The following is an 11,931-nucleotide window of genomic DNA, read 5'->3' as shown; positions in this document are numbered from 1 at the left end:
TCTTTATTTGACAGAGGGAGAGATCACAAGTAGGCAGAGAGGCGAGAGGCAGGCAGAGAGAGAGGGGGAAGCAGGCTCCCTCTTGAGCAGAGAGCCCGATGTGGGATTCGATCCCAGGACCCTGGGATCATGACCTTAGCTGAAGGCAGAGGCTTAAACCCCCTGAGCCACCCAGGCGCCCCGGGAAGACCATTTTGACTAGATTGGTAGTAAAGGCATGGATAGTACTGATGAATGAAGTGCCAGTGAGCAGCCACACTGAAACTAAGCCATCCGAAGTAGGTGTGTAAATTCATTCCTGTCAGCACAAACCTCTCATGTATTTATTTCAACACTCCAGAGTTTCGTGTATGGTTCTCTTAGGGCTGTGATTGGGATTTCCTGGGGACAGGTGAAGGGACAGTGTCCAAAATTTAAGACTTTTGGCTTTAGTAAGTATCTTTGCCTAGATTTCCTAGGTGTTAAGCTTCCTACAGTTCTTTTAAAATGTCTTCCTTTCAAATTCTCAGTGTTAAAGACCCAAGCACCAGATTCTTCATAATTTTTATTCAAGCAGCAATACATACAGGAGCTGAAAAAGATCATCACATTGATTAAAAAATATTAAATACCAATTAAATAAGAGATTCCCCCCAACAGTAAGCATTTATTTTTGATTGTAGAACTTGAATATCTTTTGCACTGATACTTTTCTCTGGTTATCACTTGATCAGAAAAAATACTCGTCCCAGTTCAAACATTACCTTAGGGTGATAAGAAGTGAGATTTGTTAGTTTCATAGCAAATCACTGGTAAAAACCTAAATGATTTTTCCAAAATTGTGATTATTGAAAAATGCTCCTGAAGTCTTTCCCACATGGTAAGCTGTCCAGATGTGAGGCAACGGTTCTTGCTGCTGGCTTGTACATTACAAATGTGCAGCTAGAATATTCTCTAAATGCTATCTTCATAAATGCAGCTCCTCCAAAAATCACACTTTGTGCATTTGCAGTATTACCAGAGTCACTTGAAACTTGCCTCACTTCCAAATAGACTTAGTAATTAGAACAAAGCCATGCTCTTTTCCACTGTCACTTTCTATGTCAAATTAACTTTATTTTCATTTTATTTTTTTTAGATTTTTAATTTTTTTTCCTAATTACACCCCATGTGGGGCTTGAACTCACAGCCCCGCGACCAACAGTGTCCTACTCCACTGGCTGAGCCAGCCAGGAGCCCCTGTTTTCATTCTACACGGCTGTTTACCTCGATGGTGATGAGGATGACAATCATCCACTCCAGGCGGAGCGCCCTCTTCTCAGTCAGGTGATTCCGCATTAGATCTGTCAGCTCCATGCAGTGCTGAAGCTTCTCGTTCATAACCTGCGTTAGAGAAACCTTAGGAAGTACCTGTATTTATATTCAAACAGGTTTAAGAACTAAGTAACGTCACATTTCAAAACTGTAAAGGTCTGAAATAGGTAAACAATTTATCCTCCAACTGTCGCTCCGTTCTCTCCCCAAGGCAACCTGCCCATGGGAACCTGCCTCCCGGGAGTCTGTCTAGAGACACTTTGATTCGCACAGACCAAACTGCAGAAGTACTTCACCTACTGAAGCTCTTGCGTTCTTAAGATTTGATGGAAGAGGTAAAGTTTTTGAGTCCCAGTTTTTGGTTAGCTGCCCTTGGGAGTTTAGTAGTTAAGAAAGCCAAACTTGAAACGTGTTGTGGCCAAAACACCCGAAAAGATAAAAATGATTACTTTCTAAAATTGTTCAAGCTCTGTGCAAACCCCCAGACCGTACCATTTGGCTGGGAGCACATTTGCCACTAGTTGGCAGTGCTTTTAGTGCTGAACTGCAGAACTCGGAGGTTCTGATGCCCTACCACGTGCTGGTTGGGGCAGGGTCACAGAAAATAGAATCTTTGGCGGGGGGGGGGGGTTGTTTTTCTAAAAGATTTTATTTTTAAGTAACTTCTATACCCAGTGTGGGGCTTGAACTCATGACCCCGAGATCAAGAGTCGCATGCTGTACAGAATGAGCAGCCAGGAGCCCCCAGAAAACAGTCTTTGAATTTAAGACTTGGATGTGACCACCGGTGGTTGGACCTCCTTAATTCTGTATCTCACTTTCTTTTGAAAATTGGAGGAAGTCTGGAAACCTTTTTTAAAATAGTCTGATTCTCCCTGATTCCTTATGGGTTTGGTCTGGACATTTGAGACCATCATCACAGACGCGTGTTTGGGGATTGACAGAAAGGTGCCGGCGTACCTAGGGACCGCAGCTGTGCACAGAGCCTTAAACTGCCTCAGGAGCGCCCGGGTGGCTCCTCAGTTAAGCATCTGCCTTCCACTCGGGTCATGATCTTAGGGTCCTGGGATCCAGCCCTGCGTCCTGCTCCCTGCTTAGTGGGAAGTCTGCTTCTTCCTCCCCTGCCCGCCCCCCTTGTGCTCTTTCTCTCCTCCCTCTCTCTCAAATATTAAAAAAAAAAAAAGTAAACTGCTTCAATAAGGAGAACACAAGGGACCACAGTTATAAGCATATATTCACCATGTTTCCAGGCTTTATGGCCATCCTGTAGCTTCTGCTCCGTGCAAATGCTTACAATAGTGCCTCCTCGCCTCCCTTCTCGCCCTCCTTCCCGGTGCTAATCGGCTGCTGGATCTTGCTCTAGAAACATGCTCATCCGTAGGCTTCTCTCTTCCAGGTGACTAAACAGACACGTTCTTCCTCACTTCCTCATCACCCGCTTTACTCTTTAGCCCTTAGCAACTGCATATTACAACTCTTCTGGAACTTGCAAATGTCTCCGAATTGGTAAATCTTAACAATTTTTCTTGGTTCTAAACCTCAGCGAACTCAAGCATTTTGACAGCACCCTGAAAGGCACACTTCCTTTGGCTTTTTCTCCCCTAAGATCTAGGTTCTACCCCGGAGTGCCATCTCTTCCTGGGTTTTCTCTGCCCTCTCCTGCCTTTAGATGACATTTCCCAAAGTCCTGATCTTGCCTTCTTGTCTTCTAGCTCTATGCTCTGTACCGTCTCACCCACTTTGGTTTGTGTAGACGCTCCCTAAACGTCGGTCACCCTGCATCCCACCATCACTGCTTCTGTGAAGTGTAGTGCCACCTGGACTGTTATTTCCAAAAGACTTTGCTTAGTATGTTTATTTAAAAGTAAACCGTCGGGGCACCTGGGTGGCTCAGTGGGTTAAAGCCTCTGCCTTTGGCTCACGTCATGATCCCAGGGTCCTGGGATCGAGCCCCACATCGGGCTCTCTGCTCAGCGGGGAGCCTGCTTCCTCCTCTCTCTCTGACTGCCTCTCTGCCTACTTGTGATCTCTGTCAAGTAAATAAATAAAATCTTAAAAAAAAAAAGCTTTAAAAAAAAAACTGTCATCGTCATAAATGGACAACAGCGTGACGTAAAGCAGTGTTGCCTTCAGGAAGCTGAGCCTGATGCCTGGGAATGTGGGGGGAGCATACATTAGAGGGCCCATCAGGAGCTACTAAACTACCAAAACCAAACTCGTTCAGGGTCCAGGTGTCACCTAAATTCCGCTCTTGAACAAGTGTACGTACCCCACACTTTGGGAAAGACTTAAACAATCTCTTCTACTCCCAAATATAACTTTAATTCTGGTTTCTTCTTTGACTGAATTTGTACCTGCCTACAAAACATCTTACAGGTTTTCTGACCACACCTCAACTTTAATGTTTCTCAAACTAAAACTGACATCCTGTCCAAGTCTATCCCTCGTCTTGCGTTTCCTTCTCCGATCAGGTCATGCTATTCCCAGTCACCTGGGGCAGAGATTATTTCTTCTAAGATTATTTATTTAGGGGCACCTGGGTGGCTCAGTGGGTTAAGCCTCTGCCTTTGGCTCAGGTCATGGTCTCAGGGTCCTGGGATCAAGCCCCACATCGGGCTCTCTGCTCAGAGGGGAGCCTGCTTCTCCCTCTCTCTCTGCCTGCCTCTCTGCCTCCTTGTGATCTCTTTCTGTCAAATAAATCAATAAAATCTTTTAAAAAAAGATTATTTATTTGGCAGAGAGAAGAGCGCGCACAAGCAGGAGGAGTGGCAGGCAGAGGGAGAGGGAGAAGCAGACTCCTTGCCAAGCACGGAGCCCAATGTGGGACTCGGTCCGTGACCTGAGGTGAGGGCAGACGCTTAATGGACCGAGCCACCCAGGCACCCCTGGGGTGGAGATCTTTGATCTCTAATTCCCACTCCCTACAGTTATGCCTCACGGTGGACAGTCTTGAATCTACCCCCCTCTTAGCACTCCTTAATACTACACAAGAGGTCTTCGTGAAATATTATTTGTTAAGAACAGATCCGCTCCCCCCGCCCCCCACTGGCATCAAGGGTCTCATTCTAAGCAGCTGGATCACGTCACTCCCCCATTCGACAGCTTTAAACATGTTAGCATCCACTGCCTTCTCGATAACATGAAACAATCCCAGATCATCTGGTCCCGTCACGCTTCAGAGGATGGCGCCCTGTGCCTTCCCAGCCTGCTCTTTCCTCGCTGCTCTGCTTCCTTATTTTAGCGCTTCCTTCATTCTGCCTCGCAGCCATCTGCTGGCTGCCCAGCTCCCTGCCCCTCCCCCCCCCCCCGCCCCCCACACTTTGGGCAGTGACTCTTCCCACCTGATGCGGCCAACCACGATCTCGGCACCCACCTGACACCCTCCCTGGCGCCCCCCGCAAAGCCCCAGGGTGGAAGGGGTGGCTAGAAGACCCGGGGGCTTGGCCCACCACAGCGCCCACTTCCTTCTCATATGGTTGGTCAAAGACGGACACACGGGCCAGTCCTTTGAAGTTGCCAGGCAGGGTGAAATGTAAATTGGAAATTCCCTCTTCCCACACCCATCTCTCCCGCTCCCACAGAGGAGGCCACAAGGAGGCCAGCTTGGCTCAGAAAGTGCCGAGGAGAGACTGACTGACTGACTGGATCTGTGCGATAGACATTCCCCACTCCCACACTCTAGCCTTGTTCTCCGCAGCCTTTCATGGTGCTAAGTCAGTGAGCTCGTTCAAACTTTTCTGTGGTGTGCAGGCCAGACAGTCCTGGCCTCCTGTTTCATTTAACCAGAGAGTCATGCATGTTACCTGCACACACGTGAGGGAGCACAAGGAAACGGGGATGGCACCACAGAGGTGGGAAATGTGGAAATGGGGTGCTCGACAGGCAGGGAGTGGGCGCCTGGGTGGCTCCGTCCGTGAAGCGTCTGCCTTTGGCTCAGCTCATGATCCCAGAGTCCTGCGATGGGGTCCGGCATGGCTCCCTGCTCAGCGGGGAGCCTGCTTCTCCCTCTGTCCCTCCCCACTGCCCCTCCCCTGCTCTTGCTCGCTCGCTCGCTCGCTCTCTCTCACACACACACACACACACACACAAAATAAACAAAATCTTAAAAGAGACAGGCAGGTGCCAGCAAGAAAGGGCAGGGAGCCCAGGGAAGGGGAGAGCGCCTCAGACAGGAAACAGCACAGAGGCAAGGCATGCTAGATACTTGGAAGGAAGTACCTGAAAATGAGGTCAAAAAGGTAAGTTAGTGCCAAATTGTGAGTGGAGCGGTGTGACTAGGACATGGCACTAGGAATAGGGTTCCGTATGGAATTAATGTCGGAAATCAGCTGACCCGAAGACAGGGAGAGAAACCTAGATGACTTGGGGGGACTTGGGGGGGGGTGTCCAGTGGAATCACAGGGGTCCTTCAAGGTGGAACCGGCAGGTACAAGAGCTTAAAGTGATGCTACGAGAGGAGTCCTGAACTCGCCTCCGTTACAGGGAAGGGGCTGCAGGCCAAGAACGTGGGCAGCCTGTAGAACTGCGAGAGGCAAGGAAAGAGCCTCCAGAAAGGAACACAGCCCTGCCAACACCTTGATTTTGGCTCAGTGACTGTCAAGTCAGACTGCTGACCTGCAGAGCTGTCCTACAATACATTCATGCTAAGCCAGTGGGGTCATTTGTTACAGCAGCAAGACAAACTTAACTACACCACGCTGTAACACCGGAATGTCACTCTGCAGGTAATGTGGAGACCTTTGTCCAGTCTTCAAATATTGGTTGTGTGGCGACTAGTGCTGGGCAGAGGAGAGGGAATGGTGAAGCAGACGCATCTCCGCCTTCCGGCTAAAGGGTGCCGTGGAGAGGAGGGGGGGCGGTCAAGGTCTGAGAATAGTCTGGGGGAGAGAAGAGGGTGAGTGAAAGCAGAAGTGTCATAGGTGGGGGCCTGAAGGCAGGGGTCACCAGCCCACAGCCTATCGTACAGACTTTCCATAAATATCTGTCAATGATCGAAGGACACTGAGGAGAAAATGAAAGGATGCTGTGACTGGACACGGAGGGTGACGGAGAAAGAGGAAAGCACCAGGCCTTTCAGTTTTCTGGTTGACCGACAGATGGGAGGGGACTAATGGTCCTGCCACAAGCTGAAATGGAGACTAGAGGTTCAGTGTTTTCTGGGAGAATACCATGGGCTTCCTTCTGAAATCTTTATCACCGATTAATTCTACAAATACTTACTGAGCCATGTGCTCTGTGTGAGGCCTTGCCAAGAACTGGGACGATAACAGGGAAGAAAACAGTCCTGGTCTCTGATCTCAGGGAGCCGACCTTCTAGTGTGGAGTGACACAGAGCACTGACTCTTAAAGGGACGCTAGGAGATAGGTCACTGCGGAAGGCGTGGGAGATCCAGTAGGCAACGGAAAACACCTGAAGGCAGGCAGAGACCTGAGGTGAGGGACACTCAGTTGAAGATCATCCGGAAAACATGGGGTCGGAAGTCGTGGACCCGAAGAGGAGAGCTGATGCGACAGGCAGTAGGAGAAGCAGCCGGGACAGAACTCTGGAGGACACTCACAGAGGAGGTGTGGCGAGGGACGCCCCCCTGCCCGCCTCTTCTGCCCCAACTGCCCCGCTGTGCCTCCCCTCTCATCTTTTCTAGTCTATCTCGTAATTACCAAGACTTGACCTCCACCCTCAATGTCTCGGGACTCCTTTGAGCATATCTCGTGCCTGATACTCTTATTTTTCTCCAGATTCCTTTCTCTGGGGAAAAAGAAAACCAACCAAACAAATGGAACAAGGAAAAACTTTCTCCTGCCATTTCCACCAACCCTCTTTGCTCTGGGCGTCTTCCTGTTAGATGGTAAAGCTCGCTGAAGGGCGGCACCAGCTCTTTTCTTTTGTAACCCTTACAACCCCAGTGTTGTGTTGAGCACCCTAAGGCAGGCTAAATTCTTTTAACTTCTTCTAAATAATCTTCACATAACCCAACTAGTTTTAACTGCCTTCAGCGTTGTAAGAAAATACTCTGAGAGAGGCGCCTAGGTGACTCAGTGGTTCGAGCATCTGCCTTTGGCTTGGGTCATGATCCCAGGGTCCTGGGATTGAGCCCTTCCTCGGGCTCCCTGCTCAGTGAGGAGTCTGCTTCTCCCCCCACCCCCGCCCCTCGCTTATGCTCTCTCTCACTCTCAAATAAACAAAATCTTAAAAAAAAAAAAAAAGGAACATACTCTGAGAAACATAGTCTGGGAACTTCTAAATATGCTTGGTAACTTGTGGAAGATTTAACACCAAAAAAAAAAAAAAAAGGCTCAGAGTGGGCCTGGGAAATGAAAAATAATTAGCTGTAATGACTCAATCAAGCCACGAAGGTGACGAGAGTAATGATAATTGGGCACCCTGCTACAGGGGAGGCAAATTCAGTGGGATGTGAGAGGACTTCCATAAAAATTGTCAGTTACCAAAGGAATTCTGATGAGCGTAAGTCTGAGTTGCTTTGTAATGAGTTTTCAGAAACAGAATGTCCAAATCCATTAGATAAAGTGAAATGTAGTCTAAACCCATGTGGCCATCATGCCCAGCAGCCGTTTACGCGCTACAGGTCCCAATCCACAGCTCTTGCCCTCTGGGCCCATGAACCAAATAATCCATCTCTGGTGTGCCCATCATATATTTAGATATTTAGGGGGAAAGTAGCTTCTATCCCTTTTGCTGCTGTGTTTTAAGGAAGGAGAGGGGGAAATCCCACGAGTGTAGGTCCAATTTCCTGTAAGTCCCTTTCCCCCTAATACATCGCTACTTCTACTTTTAGCTATCTTGCCCCAGTTCCTAACATAGAATCCAATAAAGATGTGGTAGAAATAAATAATTTATAAAGATAATTAAAATCAATCTTGAATTTTAGCTCCGAAAGAAAAAATGAAGTGGAGTTTCAGGGACTGTTGGTATTATGGAATTAAAGTTTGTGTCCCCCTTAAATTCTTACAGTGAAACCCTAATCCCGAAGGTGACAGTATCTGGAGATGGGGCATTTGGGAGGCGATCAGGTGTAGGTGGGGTCATGAGGGCAGGGTTAGTGTCCTTACAGGAAGGGCAGGGGACACGAGAGCATTCTCTCTCCTGTCACGCGAGGACACAGTGAGAAGGTGGCGGTCTACGACCCGGAAGAAGGCCCTCGCCAGGAACCCAGTCTGCACGCATCGTCAGAACACGAAGATGCAGGCTGTAAGCGCTGCACGAGAGGGGTATGTACAGAAAGCTCCAGAGGCAGAGGCACAGACCAGATCGGAAATCTTTCCAAGAACGGGACATTTGGGCTCATCTGGCAAAATGCAACCAGGGATGGTCCCGGCCCAAAGGTACCAAGTGAAATGAACCACATCAACTTGAAAGAACATAAACTACAGATTATCTGTGATGGTGTGAAATTTAAAAAGACCCTTATTTTTATCCTGATTAACTGCAATGGATGCATCCTCACGCTGTACTCAGTTGAGGACAGAGGAGCCAGGAGGACTGTCGTTCAATCTAGTTCATATGAGATTTAAAAACAAAAAAACAAAAAACTGCCACAGAACTGACTTGTTCTGGGACTTTCCCGATCTGGGGACCGACTGGACCCCACCGCGCCAGCTCTTTGGGCTGCACAGTCCCCTTCCAATGGCGTCTCGGCTGGAGGTGCCCCTCCTGGGTTAGCAGAGTGATGAGCCGCGGCACTTTCTGCAGGCTTCCCTTCCTCCTCAGCAGTTGGTCCCCGTCCCGCTAGCTGATTATTTCATGGACTTCATCTTCACTATTGGTCCTGCTTTGACATGTCTCATCTTCAACTCCGGTTTTCCTGCTGGACGTAGCGCTCACGCTGAGTAAGTTCTTGAAAGACGTCCTTGTCTTTATACTTCTCTGAACCATACCCTCAGTCCGCCTTCAGAACTGGTCATCGTCATCTTTTATCTCCTTTCTTGTAGTCTTGTCCACGAGGGACAAGCGAAGGACACCTTGGGCATCAGCATCACGGAACCATAACTTGAGGGAAGACCGGAAGGGCTGGGGAAGCAGCTGGTTACTTGGGTTTCTGCCCAGCCACTTTCACGGACTCGATTAGGCACAGCACGCTGATTAGCGGAAGAGGTAGGGAAGGTCTGCTGCTGCGTGGCGGCAATGACTTTATATCTTGTCACATCGATCACGATTCCAACACGAGTCTCCATTCCATGAGAAAAAGAGACATCCAAGAGCAGTAACTCGGAGAGCTCTCCAATCTGCCCCCAGGGAATGTGTCTCATCGACACTGATGTTTTCATTTAGCCTATTACAGAATTCTCACCAGATGCTTTATTTTCAAATTAATATTACCGAGGCGTAGTTTACGCATGATAGAATGTAGCCCTTCTGAGCAGACAACTGGAAGACTTTTGACAAACGGATACCCTTGTAACTGCCCGCAGAACATTCCTCATCACCCCCCAAAGTTCCCTGGTGCTCCTTTGGAAACTACGGCCCCATCCACTCACGCCCTCCCCAGCTCCAGGGAATCACGGATCTTTCTTTTTTTTTTTTTTTTTAAGAGATTTTATTTATTTATTTGACAGACGGAGATCACAAGTAGACAGAGAGGCAGGCAGAGAGAGAGGAGGAAGCAGGCTCCCTGGTGAGCAGAGAGCCTGATGCAGGGCTCGATCCCAGGACCCTGGGATCATGACCTGAGCGGAAGGCAGAGGCTTAACCCACTGAGCCACCCAGGCGCCCCACAGATCTACTTTCTGTACCTATAGATATAATTGCCTTTTTAGATCCCATAAACACAACCGCACATGTGTTTGTGTCTGGATTTTTTTCACCCGGCGTGACTCTGATATTCACCATGTTGTGGCAGGGACCAGTCGTGGCCTTACCATTGACTGCTGGTCCACTCTGTGGATATGGCACAGTTCGTTTATCCACCACCTGCTGCTGGGTACCTCACTGCTTCTCTCTCTGGGCACTTATGAATAAAGCTGCTGCGAACATTTGTGTATGAAACACTGTGAGGACATGTGTTTTCATTTCTCCTGGGTAAAACACTTAGGAAGTAGAACTGTTGAGTCTTACAGTAAGACAATGGTTAATTTTATGAGAAACTGCCAAGCTGTGGTACCAATTTCTAGTCCTACAGGTGATGAAGTTCCAATGGCTCCACATCCTTACTAACCCTTGGCATTAGTCTGTTAAATTTCAGCCACTCTAAGGGGTGTGTAGTGAAATCACATTGTAGCTCTAATCGCACTTCCTTGGTGAACAAGGACGTTGAACATCTTTTCATGTTTCTTTGGCCATTTGCATTATTTTCTTTTGTGAGGTGTCTGTTCAAATCTTTTGGCCGTTTATATATTCTTACTTTATTTTTTTAAACATATTTTTATTTATTTATTTGAGAGAGAGCGCAAGCAGGGGGAGGGACAGAGGGAGAAGCAGGCTCCCCGCTGAGCAAGGAGCCCAAAGTGGGGCTCGATCCCAGGATCCTGGGATCATGACCTGCTTAATCTTAACCGACTGAGCCATCCAGGCACCCTAAGTGATTGATCTTTGACCAATATAAGTCAGTTCAATAACGAAGCGATAGTATTTTCAATAAATGGTGTTGGAACAGTTGGATTGTTGAACTCTATCCTTTACTTCACACCATTTTAAAATGGATCAGAGACCTAAATATTGATGTTAACACCTACTGATTGTCTTTTCTCAGTCGCTCCCACCAAGTTAGTACCTCCTGTTTCACTAAAGCTAAAATTTTAAAACTTCAAGAAGAAAATACAGGAGAAAAGCCTCATGACTTTCAGCCAGGTAAAGATTTCTTAGGACAAAAAAAAAGCATGAACCTTGGAGGAAAAACTTCACAAGTTGAACTTCACCAAAATTAAAGCTGATGCTCTTTGAAAGACACTGTTAAGAATATGAAAAAGTGGGGCGCCTGGGTGGCTCAGTCGTTAAGTGTCTGCCTTCCGCTCAGGTCATGATCCCAGGGTCCTGGGATTGATCCCAGGGTCCTGGGATCGAGCCCCGCATCAGCCTTCCTGCTCAGCAGCAGGCCTGCTTCTCCCTCTCCCACTCCCCCTGCTTGTGTTCCTTCTCTCGCTGTCTCTCTCTGTGTCAAATAAATAAAATCTTAAAAAAGAAAAAAAAAAAGAATATGAAAAGGCAAGCCACAGGCTGGGAGGACACATGCTCCGTAGACGTACCTGACAAAAGACTTCTCCAGCATATACAAAAAACTGTTTCTACTCAATGTTTAAAGAACAGCCCAATTTTTTTAATGGGCAAAAGAGGGGCGCCTGCCTGGCTCTGTTGGGTAAGCGTTTGCCTTCGGCTCAGGTCATGATCCTGGGGTCCTGGGATTGAGCCCCGAGTTGGGTTCCTGGCTCAGCCAGAAGGTTGCGTCTCCCTCTCTCTCTGCCTGCTCCTCCCCCTGCTTGTGCTCTCTGTCCAATAAATAAATAAAATCTTAAAAAAAAAAAAGTATTCCTAAGTAATCTGAGGTTTTGATGCTATTGTAAATGGTATTTCAAAATTTTCATTTTCCAATTGTTCATTGGTAGTATAAAGAAAAAGAATTATTTTTTATATAGTGACCTTAGAATTTGCAACTTTGGTAAATTCACTAATTTGTTCTAGTAGCTTTT

General features: G+C 47.6%; 1 protein-coding gene across 3 annotated transcripts in view; it reads right to left on the bottom strand.

The window, feature by feature from the left end:
* Window positions 1–527: 527 nt before the first annotated feature.
* RMND1 (required for meiotic nuclear division 1 homolog) overlaps window positions 528–11,931 on the bottom strand; it is a 41,758-nt gene continuing 30,354 nt past the window's right edge. For 2 of the 3 annotated variants that reach the window (XM_080806031.1, XM_080806033.1), the window contains 2 exons: window positions 1,246–1,362; window positions 528–743 (listed from right to left, as the gene is read on the bottom strand). In XM_080806031.1, the coding sequence (XP_080662157.1) occupies window positions 702–743; window positions 1,246–1,362 (159 nt within the window). In that variant the 3' untranslated portion in view covers window positions 528–701. The remainder of the gene's footprint in view (window positions 744–1,245; window positions 1,363–11,931) is intronic. The other variant, XM_080806032.1, reaches the window with a different exon arrangement.

This window comes from Martes martes (genome assembly GCF_963455335.1).
Source record: "Martes martes genome assembly, chromosome: 6".
Classification (NCBI taxonomy): Eukaryota; Metazoa; Chordata; class Mammalia; order Carnivora; family Mustelidae; genus Martes; species Martes martes.
Note: the sequence above shows the minus strand (reverse complement) of the source record. Positions and strands in the feature narration are given on the sequence as shown.